At 51.1% G+C, this 27,558-nt stretch overlaps 1 protein-coding gene across 22 annotated transcripts in view; it reads left to right on the plus strand.

Moving 5' to 3' along the window:
• Positions 1 to 27,558, plus strand: part of LOC122389241 (muscle calcium channel subunit alpha-1-like) — a 122,126-nt gene that overhangs the window by 20,487 nt on the left and 74,081 nt on the right. For 19 of the 22 annotated variants that reach the window (XR_006257938.1, XR_006257939.1, XR_006257935.1 and 16 more), the window contains exon 1: positions 18,101 to 18,326. The exons of the other annotated variants lie outside the window; for them this stretch is intronic. Coding sequence is in view for 14 of the 19 variants with exons in the window: in XM_043381082.1 (XP_043237017.1) it covers positions 18,266 to 18,326 (61 nt within the window). In the remaining 5 variants the exon portion in view is untranslated. Of the gene's footprint in view, positions 1 to 18,100; positions 18,327 to 27,558 lie in introns of those variants that run through there. 22 annotated transcript variants of the gene reach the window in all.

Raw genomic sequence — 27,558 nt, forward strand, 5'->3', positions numbered from 1 at the left:
CGTGATGGGGCGGCGATGAGGCGATGGTAGAGCATTGATAACCTTACCTTACGATGGAATAGCGATGGCTGAACCGTGGTTCACGGATATGAAGCGACGTTGGATGATGTGCTGAATTAGGTTGGTGGTTGTGATGCCGCCGGAAAGACGCGGGCGCTGGAGCGGCGATGTCCAAACGATTGCGCAGAGAGGGTAGAGCGATGGCGCTACCAATTCCGAACATCTGCTTAGCGATAGGGTTTCTGCGACCAGGCGATGACTGAGCGATGGCCTAGCGATGAAGCTGTGGTGAGACAGAGGAGACACATTCCCTGAAACCGACTCGGCCGCCGATTGGTCGCTGCGGTCCCCGGAAGTGACGTCACATGAATGTACGACCGGCTGTCATGGGCGCGGCGCTCCTCTGAATATGTAGCCCTCCTCAGGGTCATTGGCCGGGACCCACTTGACACGTTCGAGGGGGGAATCGATATGGGGATTCCGGGTAAATGCTCGATAGGATGGATGAGCCTCGTAAGCATGGTACAGCGTCGGCCAGCAGCTCCACTGAATGATGAAGGAAAGTAAAATATTTGCCCAATTACGGCGATGTTTTCTCACTTATTCGAACCCGCTGCTAACGGTGTAGCGGCAGTGTGCACAATTTTTAAATAATAATATTATTTCACTGTGGTTTTCTTCTGGCTATCCATCATCTAAGCGTGTCTTTTTGGTTATTCATAAAAGTACCATATGCCTGTCAGCCTCTCTCTCTCTCTCTCTCTCTCTCTCTCTCTCTCTCTCTCTCTCTCTCTCTCTCTCTCTCTCTCTCTCTCTCTCTCTCTCTCTCTCTCTCTCTCTCTCTCTCTCTCTCTCTCTGTCTCTCTCGCTCTCTCTCGCTCTCTCTCGCTCTATCTCTCTGCCCTCTCTCTCTCTCTCTCTCTCTCTCTCTCTCTCTCTCTCTCTCTCTCTCTCTCTCTCTCTCTTCTCATACTCTCACATCGATCTACCACCATTTACCAGCTCATTGCCGTCTCTACTGCCTTCCCGTATCGCTTCTCTCGTCCCATATCATGTCTCTTTCGTATTCCTTTTATCGCTCTGGTAATCATACTATTCTGCCCAGAATATTCAGACTCAAAGTTATGTATCCTTCAGCATCCCGCTGTAGGTATCCTGTATCCTCGCATTAGGATCCTGCATTATCGCGCATCCTATATCCGTCGCCGGCGCCTCGCCCATGCCTCGGCACCGGTCCGACTGACAAGACATCGACTCTATCCGTCCCGACCGCCCACGGGTAGTCGTTTATTCATGTGACACCTGTCAGTAGCCCAGTCGAGATTAGCTGACAGGCTTCCTGCCCCTCCCCCTGTCCCTGCCCCTAGGGCCCCGCCCCGGCGGGCGCATATTGCGTACCGATGACCGATGCACGCGCCATCGCTGTGGTAGGTTCTGGTGGTACAGGACGTTTGGAATGGGAAGAGCGTTAGGCCGTTGCTTTCCATAATTTATTTCGGAACATTAAACTTTGTTTTCATTCCGTTCTTTGGCATATAATTTTGATTGTGTATTGTGTGTATTGAAATATACCGTCCACAGGTGCACCCCATTTACAGACGGAGTCACAAGCATAAATATACGCCACATTTTCACACACCTACCTATGTCTAACTAACACATGTATAAATAAGGTTACAGACTCGATACGAATGCCTTCACCTGACTTCTAAACGCCGCCCGGGATCCGAACAGGTCAGCAGTGGGCCGTTTCTCACATAGACTGTTCACAGCTCGTGGCAAGCGACAGAACAAACCGTTTCTGATTGTGTCAACCCTTGCTGCAGGCACATACAGCACAGGCTTGGAACGAGTTCGCGATGGTACAGCGAGTGAAAACATCGCAAGAATGTCACCGGAGTCGATCCTGCCGGTGAACACGTTCTGCACGAAGTTCAAGTCATTCAGAACAAGCCGCTGGTCAATTCGCAAGACACCAAAATGACGAAGCAGATCAGTATAGTCAAGAGAAGCACATGGACTGTTTGAATGCCTGCCCAACCACATCAGGAACTTGTGTTGGATACGCTCCAATCTCGCAATATGAGTTTTTGCTGCTCCGCCCCATATCACGCAACCGAATTCCATGATTGCACGAATGTGGGCATTGAAACCTGTCATTATAGGTCCTGGCGGTAGCCTACGGCCGGCGGGAGCTCGATAACTCTGAAGCGACCTCGTACATGCCCAAGGCGCGGTTTACCTTTCTTACAAGTTCATCAATGTGGGGGCCGAATGTCAACTTTGAGTCAAGCAGAACACCAAGATCACGCATCTGGCTCACACGTTCCAGTGCAGTACCGCCAATGTGGTAGGTTGTATCTAAAGGCTTTCCACGAAGTGTGAACGTGATACTTTTGCATTTAGATGGGTTCAGAGCTAACTTCCACGTACCTGACCAAAGACACAATTTATCTACGTCTGCTTGAAGAGCCAAAGAGTCACTAGCAGTTCGAATGCGACGGTACAATTTCAGATCATCTGCATACATCAGGCACCCAGAAGATATGTCGAGAGGGGCGTCGTTGCAAAATAAGACGAACAGGATTGGCCCACATATGCTGCCCTCCGGCACTCCTGACTTCACACGCACCCAGTCAGAACACTTGCCGTTCAACACTACACTCTGCTCTCTCCTACTCAGGTAAGAACGGAACCAATTGAGAGCGGCACCAGACAAATGGTATGACTTCTGTAGCTTATGTAAAAGCAGAGAGTGGTCAACACTAGTAAAAGCCGACGAATAGTCCGTATAAACTACGTCAGTCTGAGCCCCCTCGGCTATCGAACGCCACAGCTGATCGACAAGACAGGTAAGATTGGTCTCGCATGAACGTCCTGCTAAAAAACCGTGCTGTGCTGAGGATTAAACGGGCGACACGTGTTGAATCACTTGGTCACATATGATGCGCTCACATATTTTGGAACAAATCGGCAAGAGGGAAACCGGGCGATAGTTGCTGGGATTTTTGCGGTCACCCTTCTTGTGAACCGGGGTAACGTACGCGCGTTTCCAGACTCTAGGAAAGGTGCCCTGGCTCAGCGAAAGTCGAATGAGTTTTGTGATCGGCACAGTGAACTCTGCTGCACACTCCTTCAAAATTCTACCACTAAGACCGTGGTAGAATTTGTGGTGGCTCCGGTATGACTGGAACAAGGTCCCTTTCCCAGGCGGTGGCGATTGGGAAATTTGGGCTTCATTAGTCCATTGGAAGATGGGGGATCTCTGACATCCGGGACGTTTATTACTTGCTGGCCATTTCTAAAAATGGCAGTTTGCGGATGTCTGGAAGGTGGCTGTTTTTGTCGCCGTATGATGTGTAATATGTCAACGTCAACAGTTTCTAAGTACCCGGTCGAGCGACTACTTACGACGTTCATAAGCCGAGCTTTCATGCGTCCTGGGAGATCATCCGTGTTCCTGCTGCAGTTTTGCGGTCGGGAGTCTTTTTCAGCGTCTGTTTTACAGAGGATGAGCGGCTCCCTGTGTCACATCTCATTCGCTAATACCCTCAACTTTGACGCGTCGTCCACCGACCGAATATCCTCGCCGATATTTCTGCCTGCGATTCTTCCAAGCTTGAATCTTTTAGCATCCTCTTTAGTGGCGAACTTCGTGTGATGTAAACATGATAAAATATTGAAACTGTTTTGGGCTTAACCTATATCGACATACGAGGCTTCCTCAAGAGCATGTTTTCCTTGCCTGTGTCCGATACAATCATTTAGAGTTATTAACTTTTCATTCGAAATTATATTCAAATATATCCGTGCGCCCATCTAATTCGGTTATTCACTATATTGATCTGAACCTTCCAAGCCGCTCATTTTTGATGAGGGCCTTCTGTGAAGCCTCCTCAATGCCGTGGCTGCTTCTTTCATCGACTTATTCATCAGCCGGCTTGTCTTTTTCGGCGAGACAATGTCTCATCCGTGTCTGATTGGCTCATGATTGCTCTGTCGAGTCGCCAATTCTGTCTACCGGTCTTGGAGACCGCCCGAAGGCTTCTCGAGTTTGTCGGAGATCGCGATTGTACCGTCCCGGTGAGGGCTCTTTGCCACGTCCGGGCTCAGTCCGCCCCTCCCGCTCCCCTCTCCCCGTCCCTCTCTCTCTCTCTCTCTCTCTCTCTCTCTCTCTCTCTCTCTCTCTCTCTCTCTCTCTCTCTCTCTCTCTCTCTCTCTCTCTCTCTCTCCTCTCCTCTCCCGCTCTCCCCCGCGCTCCTTGGGTGTATCAGAAGGAGCCAGAAGGAAAGGCGGCCGGAGTATGCCGTGATGTAAAATAGTGTAGAGTTGGGGAAGAAACAGTTATTTGTATGCAGATCTGTTTGAGTATACTATAGGATGCAGATATGGAATGAGAGAATGTTGTTTGCTGGTGTTTCCTGACAAGTGTCGAAGTCATCCAATACCCTAAAATGCTAGTCGTCGACATCTCTCCTAAGCTCAGCTTCTTCATCGCTCTACGCCGTTTGAACATTTTATTTTCTGATGACTCGCAGCCACTCATTGATCGCGATAAAAATATGAATGATTTTTATCTGTCTAATCTTATCAAAACCTACCAAGCCGTTCTTACCTTGCTCAGCTCTCAGCTCCCTTGACACCGAGTCACTCCTCTCGATGTGTTGATGTGAGGCGGTCTGGTCCCATTGCCCCACCCCTGTAGCAGTTACCAGCCGGGTCTCCGTGCCAGCCGGCGCCTGTCGATGGCAAATTACGTGGAACCGCCGTCCCGCTTCGTAAATGTTTGCCGCCGTTCGAAGGCGTTGACATCGACTGTTTCGCTGAGTTCGACGTTCTGCCGTGATGCTGCGTGTGATGCTGGATCGAGGCGATCGGGAAGCGGGGGATGAGAGAAAGAGTGATCGCAAACAATCACGGTTGATCGCTGGTATGATTTTGCGTGTGCATCAAGGGAAGAAAAGCGAGCCTTGTCAATGTTACATAGGAAGGGAATGACACACCCGCCGCGCCAGTGTAGGTGGAATGGGGCGAGCGGGGTGCAGTGGCGGCTGTTTCTACGAACCCGCGTCACTGGCCGGCGCCGCGTCAGTTTGGCCTCCTGTGTGTCTGCGCCGCGTCAGGTTGGCCTCCTGTGCGCCGGTTTGGCTGCCGTCCCGGAATGCCGGATGCGCGGGCCGGCGGAGTCTGTATGGGTCCCGAGAAACATTCCGAGCCCGGGGAGTCTCAATGCTCGGCGCGCCGACATTTTTCGTGAATTTCTTGATGTTGCCTTCTCTTGGAAAATCTCGATAAAATTCCTGTCTATTTGACTTTGGGAGAAAATTGCTACTTATGTTCCTTTTCAATTCGTATTTCTTGGGTTTGTCGTTCTCGCCTCAATATACTCGTAAAGTAAAGCGACCTCGCTTTACCTTTGGAGAAACATAATGCGAGCAGTAGTACGTACCCAATTATTTCATCGATCATCTAGGCATTCATATGGGTCAAAAAGAAGATATGGTCTTCGGATACGGTGCCCGTGCATCAGCCATCAAATTAAATGATTAATTTGGCGTGGCTGTTTTTGACTTCCGGCTTTCATCTTCAAGTGGTACAGCATCGTTTCCAGTCCTTTACGGAAAATAAGTATCACCGTTTCGCGTTTAATTACCCCTGTCGCCTCGCCTATCAAATAGTATCAAGCTATTCGCACGAAGAGTGATGCTGATTGACCAACTCAGCCGGGGCACTTTGTGGCCTCTGCAACATTCTCCAAATAGCAGAGCCGCTACTCACGGGGTTCAGCCTATTCTCGGATTGTCTACGCTTCCATTAGCATGTTTGGATTGATTGGAAGCCGGATCTGTGGACCAAAAATGTTTGCCCGGGTAATCGAGAAATTCATGGGTCATGTTGATGATTGAGGCTTGTTTTACGGAAAGCGGCGCCGCTCGTCATTGGCTGGTCTATTTCAGAGGCGCTGAGTGTGGCACTTGTTGATTAAACCATGTAGATGAGCTGCTATTCAAAGGCAAACCATCAAATCGTGTAAGGTAAAATTGTACTAGCTTGGCAACTGCTTCCAAAAATAAGAGTGATGCTGGTTAAAGCAACACCGAGGCATGATGGTTTATGGTTCTGTGTGATATACTGTTTAGTCAAACCACTCGTTACTGATAGAATGGAACTGTAATCGAAGGCCTTGTTTTCTGGATTCCAGACCAAATCATTTAGCGGTTTGCCAATATTTCATTAATAGATTATTTGGCGACGCTGCCATGCAGTTATTCGGTTCCAGTCGATATACAATTTGTAAATTTAACCAACGATAGGTCACGACCTTTTCCTATATGACTTACGCTACCTGCATTTAAAACAGGTGTCTAGATGTTTCACCATTATTGATTGCAAGACACTTGCATTGTCGAAGTGTGCCAAGTCTATCCTTAACTCCGCGACTCAAGATAGTAGGTAACTTTATCATACGTATATTCGACGTCCCGTGCCCGATTTTTCCTTCTCAAAAGAGACCGTTGTCTGGCAGGGCGGGACAGAGTCCTTGCTTCTGTATGACGCCACGGTGACGTCACGTGGCGGAGAACAAACGAACAGATCACTCGCCGAACTGGCCGCTGTGTGGACCCAATGACGTCAAGTCCAGCCACTGGCGGCGAGTGTTCGGGCTGTTTTCTTTGAGGATGATGCATGATCGTCCGATATTCTATATTGGATTGGCTAACGAGCAGAGCGCACCAGAATCAACAACGCCCATGTCGACGCCCGTCGGATTTGTGAGCAGTATGTGGAGACAGAGTCTGCATCTGCTTTGCATATCAGCTCATGTGATCCGCTCAGCTGATGCATTTTGCTGCAACAATGTCACCTTAGCAGATTTGCGAGACGAGAGGTGGTAATCTGTTCGCTAGTTTTCAGTTCCTGCGGGTCAGTTTTTTTTTTTACCTGCTCATACGTGGGTTGTCCACTATATCGGCTTCAGTCAATGGAATGAGGTTCCGTTTTCGGTGTAGTATTTCGTATCATTAATCCTGCTCCACTAATTATTTCTTGTAAAACAATCATTCACCCTGGTGTCTTGACTAGCTGCAGTGCTAACCATCTCCATCTCTCACTCTCATGAGTCCTCACTACCTGTGATCCTACCGCATCCGGAACAGTCGTCATCCGGCCGTCATCAACTGCCATCATCCGTCATTCGTCATCATCACGCTACCGTACAGAAGCGCGCTCCCCGGCTCGTCCGCTTTGATGTGTTTGCAGACAAGACGGCAGCTAATTTACACAGCTTGTAACGGAAGTGAGGCATATCCGGTGTCAATGTCATGGTGCCGCTACACGGGTTTCGTGGGTGAGCAATATTCAGCGTGCTGCGCTAAGAGCTTCGGAAGCTTTACTACGAAATCGCCATTTACTTCCCGGTTTAGGGGCAGAAGCCTTAAGGCTTTAACCCTCGCCCCGTTGGGGGGGGGGGGCATTTTGCCCCCCCCCCCCCCTGTGGTTTTTCCTGAATAGCAAGAAAACGTCGGCGCGCAGCGCCGCCAAATTTTCAGTACCTTTCCGGGCATCAATTTGACACCTTCACACCAAATTTCAAGTCTTAGGTCACCTTAGGTCAGGAGTTATTGAGGTCAAACTGAGGTCATGTTCGAGCAAAAATGAGCAAAAAACATGCAATCTTGAAACGCTCACCAAATCTACAGTTATCAAGCAATTTCAAAGTTCTTTATATGGTCTAATAGACAAAAAGCGGCGCTACAAAACTGCTATCTCGGATTTTCAAAATTTTGAGTTTTTGACCCAAAAAATTTCAAAAAATTGATTTTTTTTTAGAAAAACTAAAAAAAATCCAAAATTTTTCCGAATTTCGAAAAAAAACCGGAATATATGTGATAGTCCCTGCGCTCTTCTATATACATACCAAATTTCAGATCGATATCTCGTTTTTTGGCCAAGTTATAGCGAAAAAAACTGTTCAAAAATGATGACGTCAAATTTTTGAACTCAATTTTTAGCGATTCTAGACCTTGTACGGCAAAACAAAGACCACCATTGAACTCCCCGTGACGAGCTGCATCGATTCGATACCCATTTTATGCAAAAATATCAACTTTGAAATTTGACCTAATTTGACCTGACCTTGACCTGACCTTGACCTGACCTTGACCAAAACGTGACCTAAGCTGGCCCCAAAGGCTGCCTGACCCACATAATCGCATTTGTCATGTAAAATGGACCATAAAACATGTATCACACGACACTTTCATATTGTGACCCCCCAGTGACCTGACCTCAGTGACCTGACCTGGTATCAGTGACCTCAACTAGCAAAATATGTGTTTGAAGAACATTTCCCCATCGATGATTTTCAATGAAATGCATTTTACTCGATTTTACAACGCATTTCTTGAAATGCCTGTAAACGGTGAAAATTGGACCTTTGACCTGACCTGTGACGTCATCGGTTTGACCTAGGTCAATAAAATTGGGTCACAAGGTAGTTCCCTGATAGGGCTATCCAACACCTTTGCCGCTTGTCGCTACGTTGCGTGGTTCTCGAGATCTTAGGGGGGGGGGGGCAAAATGCCCCCCCCCCCCCCAACGGGGCGCGTTGCTCGGCAGAGCCCAACGGGGCGCGGGTTAAAAGAAATTCAAAGTTGAGCTTATAGTGAGATGTCGTTATGCGTGGATTCGGAGCCTTTCACTGGTAGCAGCACTTGGCTGTGTGGACTGCGCGGAGCTACTCCGGTGAATGCGCCTTATGTTGAGATCATAACATTCATATTAAATTAAGAATAAAAAGGAAACTAGTAAACATAGCAATGCAAAAAGTGTTTTCTATATATTCATTCGTCAGGCACCCAAAATATGCCTGTGTTCCTTACCACGCTGATCAACTATGCAGAACCCCATCAAATGAACCACATAGGCGCTGGGTGAATTTCTCCGGACACTTCATTATCTCGCCTCGCTGACAATTATCGGCAATACCCTGATATCCTGTGAGTGTCCAGGTGTGCCAGCTCTCCCTCCGGGCTCTGAACTGAGCTCCCACCGGCTCCGTCTGAGAGCCAGCAGCGGCTCGCCAGCCGCGTGGCCGGCCTTCCACGCTACCCCAGCCCCGTTTGGCCGGCCTCGGCCTGTTTGAATTAATTGGACACCATCGCCACCGACACGGCTGGTGAGCACAGGCGGTGCATCGGGCACACATCTGGGTGAACTGCTCGCCTGCCGTAGGTCTCCGCTATAGCTCGTGGTCCGGTTTTGATACCGGGTCCAGGTCAGATTCCTGATTCGCCATGCTTCGGCGCGGGCTCTTCTGGCTCCTCTTCTATCTCTAACCATGCTCCAGCTTCGATTTAGGCTTCGTACTCTGCCCCTGAAAATTCCTGCCACTTCGGCTTCCACGCTTCCTTCCATCTGAAAACCAACCGAAGCCTATTTACTGAACCCAGAATTGCCCCTGGGGTGTTTCTTGCACCGCAGCGGCTCTCACCATTCGACCTGGAAGAGAATGCTAGCAGAGCGAGAATGATAGCAGTGCGTCGTTTATCGAAGCTTGCTCTCTGGGGAATCCCTGAGGATTGACACGCTGGGTTGGATGCTGTTCAATTGTCCGCAACAGCTGATAGATTTCCCAGAATACAGTTTGAAAAATGGTACCCAGGTCTGACCTATGACTCTGACAAAGTTTTGGGCGGCCTTCCGCTGCTTTGGCTTTACATAATGCTGAATTACATTTTCATAATTTCGGGAACTTTTAAAAAGTTTTGTGTGGAATCGTTGTCAGTCAACTGACGCGTTGAAAGATGAGCGTAACTTTACCCGATACTTATTCATTCTGACTGCGACCAGTAATATCGGCGGCTGGAGTAAAGTGTCAGTGAACTTACGAACAAGAAACTCAATTGACAGGGGTAATTCATTAGTCAATTAAGTAAATCCGGAGGGATTTCAGATAGGGTAGTGTGGGGTAATTTGAACATATTTTTACGTCTTCTCCGTTGTACCAAATTCCAGCTCAACCCTGGATGAAGAAAAACTGTTTCAGTAGCGCATGTGTCACTTGCTTTTACCATGCAAGCCTCATTTTTGGACGAGCCGAGCATACCTTGAATAGCATAGCATCACTTCTCCACCAAGTCACGGTGTGTTCAAATTGCCCCACCGTGGGGTAATTTGAACATACTGCCTTTACCTGCCATAAAAACGATAGTCTCGCCAGCATCGATGTTGTTTGACCCATAAACGAATAGGCAGAGCAATTCTAAACATACCTTCATTTGAAAAATCAACACAACAACAAAAATAACAGTTGCAGAGTATCAATAACTGCACGCTGCACACCGGTCAGTTGACAGAATTTGCCTCTCTTCAATTAACAGAACGTCTATCATCTCCGTTCGATACAAACTCTACCAAACCTTACTTCATCTGTTATAGTGGTGCCAATCGGAACCTGGACATTCGGAGTTCCGATTCTTTATAATGTCCAATGCGGAATTAATTGCACAAAGGTATACCTAGTAGTCTGGACAACATTGGACGATGGTCTGCCACACTTAAGCATTTTTATCAAGTAATCGTGCGTAGCATTGATTGGCGAATGGAAAGCTTGTTAAGCTCTCAATATAAACACTTTTTGGCTGGTAAAATTACATGATAAGCAACATAAATGACGGTTTTGAGTGTTGATAGCTGCATAAGTTTCGGACATATTTGGACAAATAGTTGACTTTAACATTTTTGGACGGAAAATCAACGAAAATGCCGGACATTAGACGGATATTAGACGTAATTTTTTTTTAAAACTGGCACCACTTACCTGCAACTGCTCTGGGTCGAAAATAATGGCAAAAAAAAACTGGGAGCGTTGTTTTTTCGGAGCTATCCCCGTCTTCATTGAAATTCTCACACTATGTTCAAATTACCCCACGCTAAAAGTTATTTTGTCATTTTTAAAAACAGGGTTCAAAAGCAAATTTCTTGGATTGAAGGCACTGATTAGGTCATTATACAACAAAAGCCGTTGCGTATTAGGCGCTAGCAATGCAAGATTTTGCGCTGCAATGAAGTTGCAATGACGTGTTGTTAGGCGTTTATCCTTGCGACATTGATTTTTTACACTGTGCGTCAACATCTTAACCTTCCAGGCGGTGGGGGGCATTTTTTTGCCCCCCTTTAGTTTTTTCGATATATCTCGAGAACCGCTGCGCCGATCGTCACCAAACTTTCAGTACCCCCCCCCCCCCCGGGAGCAGCTAGCGCATATGGTGACCAAAAATTTTTCCAAAAGCTATGATAGGGTGGCCGCTAATGACGTCAGAGTGACGTCATTTTTACCGTTTTCGACCCAAAAAAAAGTTTCGCGGGAAGAGCTGTCAGGCCTACAGCTTTAGAGATACAGAAAAATGTTTCAAACATAAAAGGTGTGGAATTAAAAGGGCTACAAAACTGCTATTTCGGTTTTTCGATTTTTTTGGATTTTGACCCCCAAAAATCAAAAAATAGATTTTTTGAATATAAAAGCAAAAAAAATCCAAAAAAAAATTTGTATTTCGAAAAAAACCGGAATATATGTGATAGCCCCTACCGCCTTCTATCTACATACCCAATTTGAGATCGATACCTCTTTTTTTGGCCAAGTTATAGCGAAAAAAACTGTTCAAAATTGATGACGTCAAATTTTCAAACTCAACTTTTAGCAATTCTCGACCTCGTAGCGCAAAACAAAGACCACCATTAGACTCCCCGTGACGAGCTGCATCCAGTGGCGCAGCCAGGATTTCGTTTCGGGGGGGTCATCGCTTCCAAAGCGGGCCCCCTAGTGTGCGGGCCCCCACCCATTTTTCAGAATCTCTCCATATTTCATACGCATTCTGCTGGGCGGGCCCCCTTTACCTGCACGATAACCCTGAGCGAGTTTGAATCAGAAAATTTGCATAGAACAGTAGCTCGGTAATCACCCGGTCTTCACTTTTTACGCAAATTGACCACGACAGAAATATGTTACTATGACGTATGACTTCGTATCTTTCGAGTCCGATATGAGCCCCAATTCCGCAATATGCATAGCATATTATATGCAATCGGAACTGTTGCCTGCTTCTGTCGCACAAGATTTAAAAGTAGTCCCATGTGCCTGTCCTAAGTCATCTATTGGCTGCTGTAGTAGATTGTGCTTTTATTCTTCTTCATTACGTGAATTCGCTCGTAAGAAGTTTTAACCCTCGCCGGCACAGGGGGGAGGGGTTGATGCAACCCCCTAAGGTTTTTTTTCGCGAAGAACTCGCGTAAAAAAGCGGCTGATCGCGACGTAACTTCCATAGTGCGCTGAAATTCGCGCAACTTATAGAACAAGGATGGGTAACGTGCCTGTGAAGAGTCACAGCTCGATCGGGCAGGTGGTGAGCACATGGCGCGTGCTCAAAAAGTGCAAATTCGCGTCATAGACTTTACATGCATAAATCGGCTTGCAAAAATGGGCGACAATGGCTCAACTTGCCCGACACGGGTCCGGTCCCCGTGCAGTATCTCGGTAACCGTGGGTCCGATCGGCACGAGGAACACAGTATCGTGCATGAGAATCGAACGGGCTATCGAATGGTGTGCGGTGCAGGGATGGCACGCGCCACGTGCACCCGTGAGGGCACTTATGCTTGAAAAATTGACGTTTTGGACGGATTTTGGACTTAATGCTATTTTTGGGTGACTGTCAGACGGAGCGGGTTCAAACAACGCTTGTTGGCAAGAGAAATGTACCTACCGCCTCTCATGGGAAAATTGTGAAAAGCTAATTGATCAAAAACAAGGTGGAACAAATTGCTGGAGAAAATAGCATTTGCTTATGACTTACTTAATTACAGGGGTTTTGCTACATAACCTGGTATGTTTGACAATTGAAATGGGCATAGATTGGAAGAGCATTCAATTGTGACCAAGGTCCAATCATCGCTTTTGCATGACGAGCAACAATATTCTTAAGAATATAAATGTTTCAAACCTCTACATAGTAATTCATCGATGGCTTTCACTCTTCAATAACCTACGCCAACCTATGTCATGAAATACACTTGGCATGTTCTATAGTAGAACGCATGGTTATTATCAGACACGAGCACCTCGATGCGATGGATATTTTTTCCCAAAACCAAAATGCTTAGCCGTCAAAAGGCAATCGACCGTAATGGATACATAACCCACAGACACAAGACCAACCAAACGCCCACCGATCGAAAATACCCCTTATTCGCGTTGCGAAGCAAGCGGGTCACCCTAGCGGGCCCCATTCACCCGGGGGCTCGGGCCCTATCCACATGGGGGACCAAGCCCTATCCATACGGGGGCCCGGGCCACGTTCACCTGGGCTCCGGGCCTCGTCCACCCGGGGCTCCGGGGCCCGCCCACCAGGGGGCCCGGGCCCCATCCAGCCGGGGGCCCGGGCCCCGTCCACCCGGGGCCTGGGGTCGGTACTCCCGGGGGCCCGGACCCATCCATCGGGGGGCCCTGGCCCCATCTACCCGGGGGGCCGTGCCCCATCCACCTAAGGGGCCCGGGCCCGTTCTCCCGGGGACCGGGCCCCATCCACCCGGGGGCCTGTGCCCTATCCACCCAGGGGCCCGTGCCCTATCCACCCAGGGGGCCCGGGCCCGTTCTCCCGGGGCCCGGGCCCCATCCAACCGGGGGTCCGGCCCCGTCCACCCGGGGCTCAGGGCCGTTCTCCCGGGGGCCCGGGCCCCATCCAGCCGGGGGCCCGGGCCCCCTCCACCCAGGGGGCCCGGGCCCGTTCTCCCGGAGCCTCGGGCCCCATCCACCCGAGGGGCCTGGACCCGTTCTCGCGGGACCCGGGGGTCCGGGCCCCGTCCACCCGGGGCCCGTTCTCCCGGTGGCTCGGATCCATCCACCGGGGCCCCATCCGCCGGGGGGCCCGGGCCCTATCCACCCGGGGGCCCGGACCCATCTACAGGGGGCCCGGGTTCCATCCACCCAGGGGGCCGGGCCCGTTCTCCTGGGGGCCCGGGCCCTGTCCACCTGGGGCCCCAGGCCGACCCCTCACCCGAGGTGTCGCAGTGGGCATTTCTCGAAGCGGGCTCGTCCGATTAGATTAGGACCTCTCTCTCTCCTCTCTCTCTCTCTCTCTCTCTCTCTCTCTCTCTCTCTCTCTCTCTCTCTCTCTCTCTCTCTCTCTCTCTCTCTCTCTCTCTCTCTCTCTCTCTCTCTCTCTCTCTCTCTCTCTCTCTCTCTCACTCTCTCTCTCGAGCGGGCCCCTGACAGAAATTTCGGGGGGGTCAGCTGACCCTCTGACCCCCCCTGGCTGCGCCACTGGCTGCATCGAATCGATACCCATTTTATGCAAAAATATCAACTTTGAAATTTGATCTTTTTTTACCTGACCTTGACCTGACCTCCACCAGAAAGTGACCTAAACTGTATCTGATGGTCTTCTAACCAACACCATTGAGTTGGAAATGAAAAACTGGCCATAAAACATGCATCGCATAACCCTAGTAAAGTTGGGCTCATGTGGTGACCCTTGGTGACCTTTGGTGACCTGACCTGTGACCTGACCTGGTATGACCAGTGACCTCTAATAGCAACATATGTACTAGACAACTGACGCCTTATCGCTGATTTTCGACAAAATGCGTTTTACTCGGTGTTATAGCGCTTTCCCTAGAAGCCCCGTGAACGGTGAAACATTTTATCTTTGACCTGACCTGTGACGTCATCGGTGACCCCGAGGTCAATTAAATTTGGTTTCCTTCGACAAATTTGACAGGGCTATCGAACGCCGTTTGAATTTTCCGGATCCGTCCAGTAGTTTCGGAGATACGGGGGGGGGGGGCAAAAAAGTGCCCCCCCCCCACCGCGCGGAAGGTGGCTGGTAGGCCCACCGCCTGCCGGGTTAACATTCCCTGAAACTTTAAACCCCTTTCATATGATAGCCTTTTTAGTTACGATAATTTCTCTCATTGGTCTTATTGTCATGCCACTTATGGATTTTCCGTAATTTTGTGTTATTCACACTATGTTCAAATTGCCCCACATGTTCAAATTACCCCACCCTACCCTATCTTGGACTTCATCCTCGCTCAGGAAGTTCAAGGTTTCCATATCGCGATATAAGCAACAGGTTCTGCTAATCAAACCTCGCTGCGCCATGAGGACAATTTAGAGCACTACGAATGTGCACCAAGAAAACTACATAAAGATATATTAAAGATACATGTGACAAGTATGATACTTTAAGGCAGGCCACATGGGTCACGCCCAAATATGTTGGGCTGGGTTCTTATTGACATGAAAACAGCGTTTCTGCTCATGCTATGAGCTATCTTTGGAGCATTGATGTCTCAACTGAACCAAACTAGCTATTAGCAGTTGATGACTCCATGTTTTGCCCGTTACGCCTCATTTCGAAACCACCAAGTGCTTCGCAGCCAATTGGTGAAGTAAAACACTGAAATAACGTTTGAACAAAACGTGACTAATAGCCCACTTTACGACCTTTTATCACCGGTGCTTATTTGTTCAGTCCCGGTGCCGTTCCTGGAACCGTCTGCACGGCTGCGCGATCGGTCAGACATTTTTGTATTCTCTGGTGGGAGGAGAGACGCTGGTGCCAGATGCCGGCAGCTGGGCGGACATTCCTGGTCCCTGAGACCCAGAGCTGTGTCACATTGGACGGGATGATTTAGGTCGGCCGCTGGTGCATGGTAGGGGTAGAAGGGTAGAACAGTCGGCTGGAGTTGAGAAAAAGAGGAGAGGAGAAAGAGAGAGAGATAGAGAGAGAGAGAGAGAGAGAGAGAGAGAGAGAGAGAGAGAGAGAGAGAGAGAGAGAGAGAGAGAGAGAGAGAGAGAGAGAGAGAGAGAGAGAGAGAGTGGGAGAAGAAAAGAGAGAGAGGGGATAGAAGAAGAGGAGAAAACAACAATGAAAAGAGAGCGGCTTATTGATATAGGAGGGAGATACCGTTGCAAGAATGGAGGTGTTGGCTTTTTGATGCATTACCACGCCGGAACTCCCCTACTAAATGTGTGACCACGTATTATGCGGTACACAATGTGACATCTTGTGGCGTGGCTCTGGAACGTTTTACGCGGTCAAATGGGTCAAATGGTGATTGAATTGCTTGTAGTTTTTTACCACCACTCGACTGTAACCACGGCTGGTATCATGTGTACCATTTTTACGTCGGTATTTCATATTCAGTTAAGCGGCTAGAGCTACAGTTTAGCGGCTGTAGTTGCTGGATGCTGCTCCACACAGCGACCACGATGCGGTCGCCAGACGAGTATCCCAGTCGAGTCTCGCCTGCCGCCCGGACCGTCGGCCGCTCGTCGGCCCGTCGATTGGCTGAAATTGATGGTCATGTCCGGCCGGCGGCGGGCAGCGTCGCGCCCGCCGCCGCTGCGCCGCGAATGTCACACGGCGCCACAGGCGTCACGCTGCGCCATGACTGTCGGTCGCACTGTCATCGCCGTGCCGTCAGCGGTGGTGACGTGACACGGTCGGTCGGACTCGGCCAGAGCTGGCAGGTGACCAAAAGGTGACGGCCCGACCGCCCCGCCGCCAGCTCCTGTTTCTCTGGAGCTCGCTCCGGGCTGCAGATGTGTCATGGCTATTCCTATTGCGGTTTACGGGTGAGCCAGTCGCCTCTGACGTAGTTGTGTGCGGGTGTTATCTAAGCTTTGTTACAGAAGCTTTGTTACAGCTCTCGCCACGTTCATCTTGTGTTAGTTTTTGAACTTGGCAAATATTTATGGCATGACTGCCATCTATCTGCTAAAATGTCATGTTGAGGGTCGTCATTTTGTGCCTAACTCATACGCTGGTTAGCACTATCACTTCATCCTTCTGTATTTCCCCTTATCTCTCCGCCAAACTTGGCAAAACGGTCGAAGCAAATCGTTGGCATTTCTCAAGTATCAATCAGGGAAGTGTTTCGCCTGGCAGGCCGGTCATGTCGCCCGGACTGCGGTGCGTGGCTGGCCCAGAAGTCGTGAATCAGGGTCGGACCCGCGGCGCTGAGGTTTGGGGCGAGCTGCCAACGGGGCCGGCCGCCCCAGCTGGCGTCGCTCCGAGCGAAGGCGGCCCGCTGTGCCGGGATACGGTCTATGGTTGGTAGGGAGGGGAGGGGGAGGGGGTGAGCTCAGCTGGCCTGGCGAGGAAAAGACGGAAGTGAGAAATTTACGTGGGGTCGCTTGAATGCGAGGAAGAAAAACTCTTTGTTAATTGTCAAAACACACAAGCTTTTGAGATAACTATTTGAATTACTTGGTTCTGTAAACGTCGTAATGAATGTCCAAGGACGAAACAAAACTTCAAAGCTTAGCTCAAACCGTCGCTGACATTTTTAAACGCTCCTGCGTCCATTTTCCTCCGCCCTCGTCACGGTCCGACTGTAGCGGTGTTCCTCAGTCGTGGGACGGAGACAGGCGTTCCACTTATCTCAGCGGTGCTCCGGGTCGTGTCTCCCCTCCCCTCCCTCCCCTCCCTCCCCTCTCCTCCCTGCCGGGCTGGCCCGCGTGACTGCCAAGTCGCCGGGCGATGGAGCGCCGAGGTAAAAACGTCTCGTCCGCTGGGCGTCTGGCCGCCTGACGCGCCCCACCGGCTACCAGCGGCGCTCGCTCGACCGGCGGTGCTCGACCAGTCAGGTGTCTGTGTTCTGTGTGCTGTGCTCCCGTTCGCTGCTGCGCTAACTCTGCCGCGTGGTGGTGTTTGGGTGTCTGCTGCCGGTCGCTACCTCTGTCGGGCGCCGGCTGCGGGCGCTGATCGCCCGGCCAGCGGATATTTCGATCGGCGTGCCGTGGAATAGGGCGCGGCGGCGGCGGCGGCTGTGGCGGCGTCAGTGGGCGGCCAGCGGTGAGGGCAGCCGCCCTGTTATCGCTCTGACACGCGCAGTCCACCGAGAGACTCCGAGCGGTGTGAGGCGGCAGCGCGAGCGTGTGAGACCTCTACTGAGAGCGTGCGTCTCCGGCCGACCGGGCGGCGCCGGGCGTGCCGCTCCAAGAGGAGACCTGTTGTGCGCAGAGATCGTCGGCGCCGGCGCCCCGGCGGCGGCGGCGGCGGCGGCGCGGACGCCCCGACTACCTGTGGCAGTGACCAGCGCGGCGGCTGCTCCGACGCACGAGCGACGCAGCGGCGGCGGCGGCGCGCGAGTGAGCGATGGCCGGCGGCCGGCCGGCGCTGTGACACGCAGCGTGACGAGGCGTGACGTGCCATCACTGTGACGTGACCCCGTGACCCCGCTGCGTGACGTGTGACGCGATGGACGCGACGACAGGATCGACCGGGACGGCCACGCCGGCGCCCGGAGCGCCGCCAAACGGTGGGTGGTGCGCCGCGGATGTGGCGATTTGACCGCCCTCCTCCGGACCCCTGCAATAGGCGCGGCTGGCTGACGCTTTTTACAGGCTCAGATACAGTCGCCTGTGTCGAAAAGTCAGCTGGATGTGCCGAGTCAGGCGCGTCCTGTGCCATTACAGCGCTGTGTTTGATAAACGCAGTGCTTAATGCTACCAAACTCCAAAGTACATCTGGGCGGTGTGTTTATATTCGCTGTAAAGCAATAGGTATCCCTTTTTGTCGCCTGTATGTAGATGTAGTAAGGACTGTGCCACGATATACCCAGCAAGGTACTTGGCGAACAGACTCCAGTTTTTCCAAACGTTCGACCAGCCATAAAGCTGCCTAAATGTGCCCCAGGGCACAAAACGCGATGTAGACCTTACGCTGACCCCATGGTCAACCGCGTCACGATTTTGAGCTCCTAACTTAGCCTAAGCCAGGCCTCACTTCGTTACTTGAAGTGGCAACCCATCCCCTCTGGAGCCGCTGGAACTGGGCTGCTGGCCCAGCTGAAGTGGAGTGGTAACTGGTAACCCATCCCCTCCGGGCCGCTGGCCCAGCTCAGGCCGCCCGACTCCGCCCTGCAGTGCCAATGACGCCGTGTCCTTGCATCATATCCTGTCGACAGGGCGCCCGTGCCCACTGCCCAGGGACCGTCAGACCGTGCCCTGACACTCTGCAGCCCATGGCGGGTGCAAGTCGCTCAGTGGTTGTCAGTATTTGAAGGACAGCTATACGAAATATAAACAATGCCGAGGCATTGGTCTGATCTGCGGTGTGCGCTTTTTTATTCATTCATGCTACCGTGACTTGTTTACGTGGGTTTTGAGGTTGACAAATTATTGGTCAACTACCTCCTATTTAATGCGTCTGATTTTACTTTTAAAGTGATGTTACGAAATTTCTTTCGAGCATTGAGATCGCGGCAATGCAGTGTTGATTTATAGGAGATGTTTGTGATGAGCGTTCCGGTCGCTAACGCCTCAGTCAAATCTACATAATCCTCGGAGTTTTCTGCTAATCGACAAATTATCCAAATATTCTTACCGTTCGCTGATCCTCTGCGCTGGCTTTGGACAGCGCTGGGCTGTCCAAAATCACCTTTCACCGCTCAATAAACCTCATTCATGTAGGATCGCGAGTCGCGACACGACCTTTGCGATGAACGCAAAACGATTTTGTCGTGTAATATACTGCGCAGTGTGCGTGCTGCTTCGCAATGAAGCGCCTGCGGTCTCCAGGAAGCCACTGCCAGTGCTTGCGAATGCTTCTCAGCCTTGCAGATTAGTCGGCTGTCGATTGATCGGTGTGCCAGGCTGAAGTGAGGATAGCAAAGTTTGGTGTTCGGGAGTTCGGTGCGTTTTAATTGGATTGCCGAACTTGTTTGATTCGCAGCTACGTCGTGGGGATTCCCGTTGACGAAATCTTTGAAGCCTTCATAAGTCGTCTGATAATTTATTTAGTTATTCATTCAACTCATGTGATTGCTTTAGACATTTTATTGTTTTTTCATATATACCGTGGATCCTGCTCTGTAGTTTTCATTTCTGGAAGCCTCTGAGTCTGGATGGACTGCGTCAAACATTCCATCATCGGTCGTCGCCGAACTTTGCTCGTTTGGACTCCACGCTGACTGATCGGCCCGTCGGCGAGAGTCGCCGTTTTTGCGGTGTCAGACTCGCCTAGAGACACTTTATCTGCCGATAGAAGTGGGCTATCAGGACCCGGACGAGGGTAGCGGGGCGTGCCTGCGTGTAGGCTGGCCCTTGCCGAGGTCAGCCACCCAGCAGAGGGGCATTATCTCATATCAGCTGTTGGCATATGCAGAGTTCTGTAGTAGTTTTTGGAGTTGTAACAGAGATGAGCTGTGTTATACCTGTTATAAATTTATGTCACATCCCTTATCCGGGTCGTAAATGTTTGTTTGGTTCATATTTTTCGTACAGCATATCACATTGACCAGGGATACATGGACAGAGTAAATGTGTAGGTATTAGAAATGGATCACAATACTGGGCGAATAGGGAAATCCGTTCCTGATGCGCATTTACTTCCTCATGTATTTTGGGTCACTCCAAAATCCTGGTATAAAATCTCAAATCACTCACCCATCCCAAATATCACTATACCTCGAGACTCTGGGCGGCCTCTGATGTGAGCGGGTCCGGGCCGGGCGCCGCGCCGCAGAGAGCCCCTGTTGCGCCATCGCTCAGACGGGTCGTTGGACCGACTCCGGCAGGCCCGGGCCCGGCAGGCCGACGGCCGCATCGATCTTGCGTCACTCCCGGTCTGTCAGTCATACCTTCGGAGTGGTGTGTATGCAGGCCTGCTCCGTATGGGTGTGTATGTCACTCGGTCTGTCAGTCATACCTTCAGAGTGGTGTGTATGCAGGGCTAGGCTCTGTATGGGTGTGTATGAGGCCGGAGTGGTGGTGGGGATGGTGTTGTGGATGGGAGCTTTCGAGAGAGTTTTTGGTAGTCAGTGGGCGACTAAGATGGGTGAGGTTTTCAATATGTCTTTCCTTTGCTCAGTTCAACTGACAGCTGAATGCTACGGCGAAAGTAGTGAGCTCATGATCCTTATTATTCTTTTATAGGGAACTTAGGAGATTCTTATCGATAAAGATGCTGATTGATCCAGGATGCATACAAATTATAATCTTGATCAAAGTGAAGAACTCAAAACTGACTTCACGACTCCTCAAAGCTTCAGCAGAACTCCTTTGCGCACGGCCGCCTCAGCATACAGACAGTTGGCGAAATTGCCCTTCACACTTGACTGGGTCCCCTGACCGATCAAAAGCGCCCGTCTGGTGCGCGTGTGTGCCCATAGTTTGGCCGACACAAGTGTTGGCACATCTGGGCGGGGCGCCGCTCGGGCGCCGCGCGGCTCTGGCCAGTCTCCGAACGCGTGTGCGAGCCCCACAGGTGTGCGTTAATTAGGGGCGCATGGGCTCGCACAGGGACCTCAGGTGTTGGGTCTGCTGATCACCACTCTACACCCCTCCCCTCAGCTGCCTCTACGCTTACCCCGCCTTTATTTTGTCACGAAATTCAGGTGTGGAAAATGTAAAAATGGGGGAACGTCTGAGTGCCTTTTCTTGTCTTCCTGGGTGGCTAAGGAAAGAGCACGGTAATCAGCTTCCATCCTTTATTTTCAGAGAGTGAAATTAGCAGTGAAGTGATACTTATGCCGCCCATCCTCCCTCCCCACACACCAATCTTGTTCTCCAACTCCGTTCTGCATATATCTGCCCATATTAGATCTTTTTCCTTATTTTACCCGCTGATACAGTTGTCCAATAGGGCTCTGATGCCTAGGAGTGAGATGCAGCTTCCAGCCGGTCATGACCTGAGATCGTTTGTGTCATGACTTGTAAAATGCGACCTCAGTGCCCCGTCACTGTGTTCGCTGGTCGCTTTTGGGTGACGCCGCGGTCGCGGCTGAGCTACGGTCTCTCCGCTCGGCACGACAGGCCATCACTTCACGCTTGTTTTGACCGATTTTCATCGCTGGTTTCAACACAGACCATTGTGAAGCTGTTCGGCTGACGACCGGCCGCAGAGCGATCGGTATTCCGAGCACGACCACCGCTGAACGCAGACGTTTCCTCGCCAAACACTTGTAGATACAGCTGTTTTGGACTGGGGTGAGCCGCTTTTATTCAAACCACCGAACCCGTCCATCAAAGGCACGCCAAGGGCTATAAATTGTGGAGCCATGGGCCGTGTGCCACGGTCCGGATTGTACGAGCTGCGAATGAATTCTGCGCGAGGACTGGTGTAGGGTGATAGCGCGTCCTGGTGATGCATGGTGGCAGCAGACGCCGCTCGACTGTAGTCTGGAACTGACATGTCGAACAGATCGGTGACTGAGAGCGCTCGCATTGGAGCGGGCCGCACATGGGCTGGACGGAAACGAGCTGTGTGGTATGTCACATGCATGGCGGAAATGAAAGAAAGCGGTATCGAACAGGCGGACACGTGAGATGCAAGAGACGGACGATGTTTTGTTGGCTGTTTGGAGTATTTGGGATGGTGTAGCGCGCTTTTCATAGCGTGAATTGAAAATTATTTCGATGGTGAATATATAGGGTAAAATGTGGATACCGTTCATATTGACGAATTACATGGATTCGCCATCCAGAGGCGGATCCAGCTCAGAGTTTTTTTTTGGGGGGGGGGGGCAAACCATAGAAATTTATCGATTCTTTCCATGCATCGTCCATAGGCGTAATGTTAAAATCATGCCGTTTGGGGGGGGGGGCAAATGCCCATTTTGCCCCCCCCTGGATCCGCCACTGTCGCCATCAATGCTGCTGTTGATGATCAAACGAAGATGACTGAAGTTTACCTCCTTGTCTGTCCAATTGGATACCCTTGATGTCGGTGTCTACGCCTCAGCCTTACCGTCTTCTTCCCCATCAGCTGCTTAGTAGTCCGTCCACAGCTGCCATGTCCATCGTCCCTCCCCAGTCCCCAGCCATACCTGCCTGCGCCCCGTACCCAGCCTGCATTCCCGTACCCAGCCTACCTGCCTGTGTGTCCCCAGCCTACCCGCCCGTCCCCAGCCATACCTACCTGTGTGTCCCCAGCCATACCGACCCGTCCCCAGCCGTCCTTACGAGCGGCGTATGACGCCAGTCTGCACTGATCAATGCCGACGCCGGTCCGCATTGGGTTCGGCGCCGTCTCGACGGCTAATACACGGCCTATATATGCCGTCGGCGGCGACACAGGTTCGTCGACGTCGACGCGACGCTGTGGACCCATCGGCGGCCGCACGGTGTTCGAATATTCGATGAGAGCTGATGTGACGGTGCTGATTTTGGCAGCGAAGACGTCGTGGCATTGGTGGGCTGCTGTTTACTCTGTGTTGGCTGAAGGCTGCGCACGAAGCCCAGGAGCTGCTTCCGGGCCGCTGCGTGTGAGTGGTTGATGGCGCAGCCTGTTTGCAAACGTGCTGTTTTGGTCGGCCCGTCCGCGTCTTGAAAGCTTTTTTGTTCGCGGATCTGGCGGGATGTATATCTAGAGATTTTGTGGAGAGAGGATTGTGGGTGGAGGGACTGGGAGGATAGAAGCAGCTGGTGGAGGCATTCGGTTTTTATGCGTGCGATGCAGTGAGCTTATTCATTGATAGATTTGTTGTCCCAAGAGAAAAAAAAAATGTATGCATAAATAGTTAGATGTAGAGGAAGGCATGCGGTCGACATTGATGGATGATTAGTGGTCACATAGTACGAAGGTGACCAGTAAGGTCACTTGATGTCTTTGGCTGTACAAACACTTCTATCTCGTTGTCCTGCCAGCGTGCTCCACTAGCTGTTTCTCTGTAGTCTACCCACGGTTTGGCATCGCTCCGTCCCGTCTCCACCTTCTTGGCTGGAGGATCCTCCATTACAGCCGTGCCTGTGACGAGTCGGACGCCGCGCCGGCCCGGGTCGGTTGCCGGGCTCCGTCCTGGGCAGGACCGGTTCTGGAGTGGCCACCTCACCTATCAGAGAGCCGATCGTTCCGGTAGGTCGTCCTGAACGTGAGGCGGCTCGCCAGGGTGGACTGCCGAGCTGGAATGCATTGAGTTGAACTGAGTCGAGCTGAACTTAACTTAGCTGAGCTACATTGAGTTGAACTGTGTCGATCTAAGATGCACCGAACTGAACTGTGTCAAACTGAACTGCTCTGACTAAGGTTCATCGGTTGAACTGTGCCCATTTGAGCTGCACCCAGCTGCGATGCATTGAGCGAAGTGCACTCTCCTGCATGATGCTATGCTAAAATAGCTGGCACTCAACTGTGTCGGGCTGGACATTGAGACGCTGTAGTCGCCTCCCAGCTATCCTCTGCTGGCCGCGTGCCGAGCAGCCACCGTCTCCGAGCTGAGTCGACCGGGCCAAAGAGGAGCTGGGTACTCGACGGTTTGGCCGACGGCCTGACAGCTCAGGGGGCCTGGCCGGGTGCTGCTCGACAGGCTTGATTTGGGACAGTGTTAGCTGAATCGGTGGGGCTAGGAGCTGGCGGGTGCAGGGTAGGTTTCGTTCGCCTGCTTGTAATGAGTCTGAGGAAGGTTCGGTTAGCTCAGCTGCGTTGGTTCACAAGTGTTTAGATCGATCAATGACCAGGAAAATGCGTCATAGTGCCAGCCGCCTAGGCTTTCTTCTCAAGCCTTTTTTCCTACCAGACTGGTTTTAGTCTCTTCTACAGTCGTATCCGTTTTTTTGCGACACCCAGCGATTGCCTGAAATCTGCACCTCGATGCGGACAGGGTCTATTACGACACCCCTCGTCTCTTTCTGTGCTCGAATGCAACAGCCGCAGCAACCGACGGCTGTGTTTGCGGACATCAAACTCTGCGTATGGGTCAGCGCTATCGGGCTCGGTGAGGTCGGGGACAACGCGTGTGTCGTTTTGTATCAGATTACCTACGTGATCGGAGGAGTGTGTTTGGCCAACAGGCCCAAAGAAGGTATCCAAATTTTTATTACGTCAAAATATGGTATAATTTAACCCATTTGTCGAGTCGCGGCAGCTGTGGGAAGATGGCAATTCATTACATGTAATCGAAGTCAATTTGTAGTGGTGTATTGACTTCATATTCTCGTCAGCAGCAATATGATTAAACCATGTTTAGGCTAATTATGCCCTCTGGGACTTCCTGTCTTCAATGCATGCATCCAAAGTCCGTCTAAACACTAATCATGAGCCGCGCCGGAGAGACTTGCTAATCAAGCATCATCCCCGAGGGAGTTGGTTGTTGCAGCTCCCATAAACAGCAGGCGCCTGCATCCTGTCCCGATCAGCGGCAGCTGAATGTAATGATGTGACCACACCCTAGTAGATCCTCTTTCAAACCAAGAACCGTTCCATAGTTACCTCTTCTCATAAGCTCTGCCCTGCTCCCAACGTCCATGTTTTTGATGATCCTGGGTGTTTCCCACGTGTTACACCCGTGTCCTCTGTGAAGGACGCGGGCCGTCCATACCCGCTGTCCGATTCTTCTGGTGCTGAAATGTCTGAGGACGGCCCCCTGCCATTGACTGACTTTGGCTCTCGTCGGTGGTGCTGGTGCTGTCCGTAACACTGGTGCAAGCTAAGAAAATGTTCCTCTTATGTCCTTATCTCAGGAGATACTTTTTACTGGTTTGGACAGTGTAGATACATAATTGATTGGTATTCGGTGACTTGAATCCCAATATAATTGTCATTGATAGATACATTAATCGTGAAAAATAGTCATAGGAAATCATGATAGCAGTTTTTACGGCTACTGCTGGATATATTCCTCCGGCTTTGTTCCGAATTCCAAGGATGAGGACAATGATATGAAAATTCAAAACTCATTACATTCGGGTTTGCACTGCTAACTTATACCCACATGCTCTTTACATGGCTCAGAAGTATGGCTCCGAGGCATGGTTCCGAAGCCCTGGTTACAAATGTCGGTATACTTTGCTATTCGGTCCTTCTCTTCTCCGGCTCAAGTACCACTTCCCTGCGCTCGACTGATATGGGTCAGAGTTAGTCGCCCACTGCCAGCTGGCCACCTTTTTGTGTCGGATCTTGTCGCCCAAAAACAGACCGGCTCTACCGTCCATTACCCCTGCTCGGCATAGATTTAGTGGTGTGCCGCTATGCTCATTGCATAGGCGACCCAGTTGGCATTGATTGGTCTCAATGCTTTGTTATGCGCACGATGCTGGCACACTTGTTTTTACGACTGACAACGCATGTGTATGATTAACTATACTAACTAACTATACTGAAAAATTTTGCTGTTTTTTTTTAGCACGATACATTTTCTGAGGGTGCATTTTTACATTGGGATATGGAACAAAGATGATTCGTGTCCCATTCTCTAAACATAAATGATTTAACTATAGTCATTTCTCACTACCTACGCGCTAGTGGCAGTGGATAACTGGAGCCGAATATCCACCAGAACCACCTGTCTCTACTCCCTAGTGGTGCAGATTTTACCGCCCACCAGCACTACTGATCTGATCAGTACTACTGATCTAGTCAGCGCCGCTCCCCCAGCGGTCAGCGGTCAGCTCGGGGGCCGGCTGGCCGAGTCCGTCGCAGCCTCACTGCAATCTGTTTATAAAAGAGCGCCGCACCGGGCACAGCCGAGCGGTTGCAGGCGGCTCAACCACCGGCAGACCTGACCTGTTTTCTCGCGGCTGTCAGTCGTGTGTGCTTTGAACTAGGCGTAAACCGGAAGCCATTGTGTGCTAAATTTAGTAAATGTGGTTAATGAAGCGTTTGCATCCGAGATTGTTTGACTTGTGGTGTATGGTATACGTGCTCATTAGTTCGATGTGCGCATTAAATCGTGTATTTAAAGGAGGCTCAGTGGCACTGTGGTCGGCAAAACCGACGCCCGTTTTTTGCCTACGGGTTTTGCAAAGCAGCACGCCACAGGTCATTTGATTGATGGACTCAAAGCTGAAGTACGCTCACACTTTCCTCGTATCTCCTAACTTCCTGCATTTTCCACTACCTCTCCCGATTTCCCACTCAATCACGCAATGCCAGACAACCCAGCGTTGCTCCGGGCACGTTCGCGAGGTCAGGTGCACCAAGTTTTCAGAGTTTGGCCCACCGAGGTTTGGCACGGACTGCCGTGCGTCTGGCGATGTTCCAGGGACTCGGCTTCCGTTCTAAAGGTCTAGCCTCCTCTCTAGAGGCTCGGTCTCTGCACTGCCGTGGCGACGCGAAGCGCAAGACCGGGCATTAGGTCGTCCGGGTGCACGGTTGCTGGTTAGACACTTGCTGGTTGCGGAGTTGCGGCGCAATGGTCAGCTCTCGCTCGACTCGGTCTGTCTCGGTCCGTTTCGATCCGTCTTGGTCCGACTCGACCCAGCCCCGGCCCCGCTCTGTCTAGTATCGCAGCGCAGTAGAGCTCCTTTTCGATCATGGACCAGATAATAATCTAATCCATGGTTCGACCGAGCACGGCCCCTCTCTGTCCAGCTCTTTATAGTATCACGGCGCAGTTCGGGCTCAGTCCGACCCAGTTCAATCTATCTCAGCTCGTCTCGGAACTCTGTTCTTCCCGCCATGACCCGGCCGTCCCGGTACGGCGCAGTTCGGCTCTACTCGACCCGGCACGTTGTAGCCGAATTATTGATGCCCCAGCCAGTGCAGTGGTGGCTTCCATGCCCAATTTACCACTGACGGGTGATGCCTCGCTGGTGGGGAGAGCCGGAAAGTTG

Source organism: Amphibalanus amphitrite, unplaced genomic scaffold, assembly GCF_019059575.1.
Source record: "Amphibalanus amphitrite isolate SeventyFive unplaced genomic scaffold, NRLGWU_Aamphi_draft 000350F_arrow, whole genome shotgun sequence".
Lineage (NCBI taxonomy): Eukaryota > Metazoa > Arthropoda > Thecostraca > Balanomorpha > Balanidae > Amphibalanus > Amphibalanus amphitrite.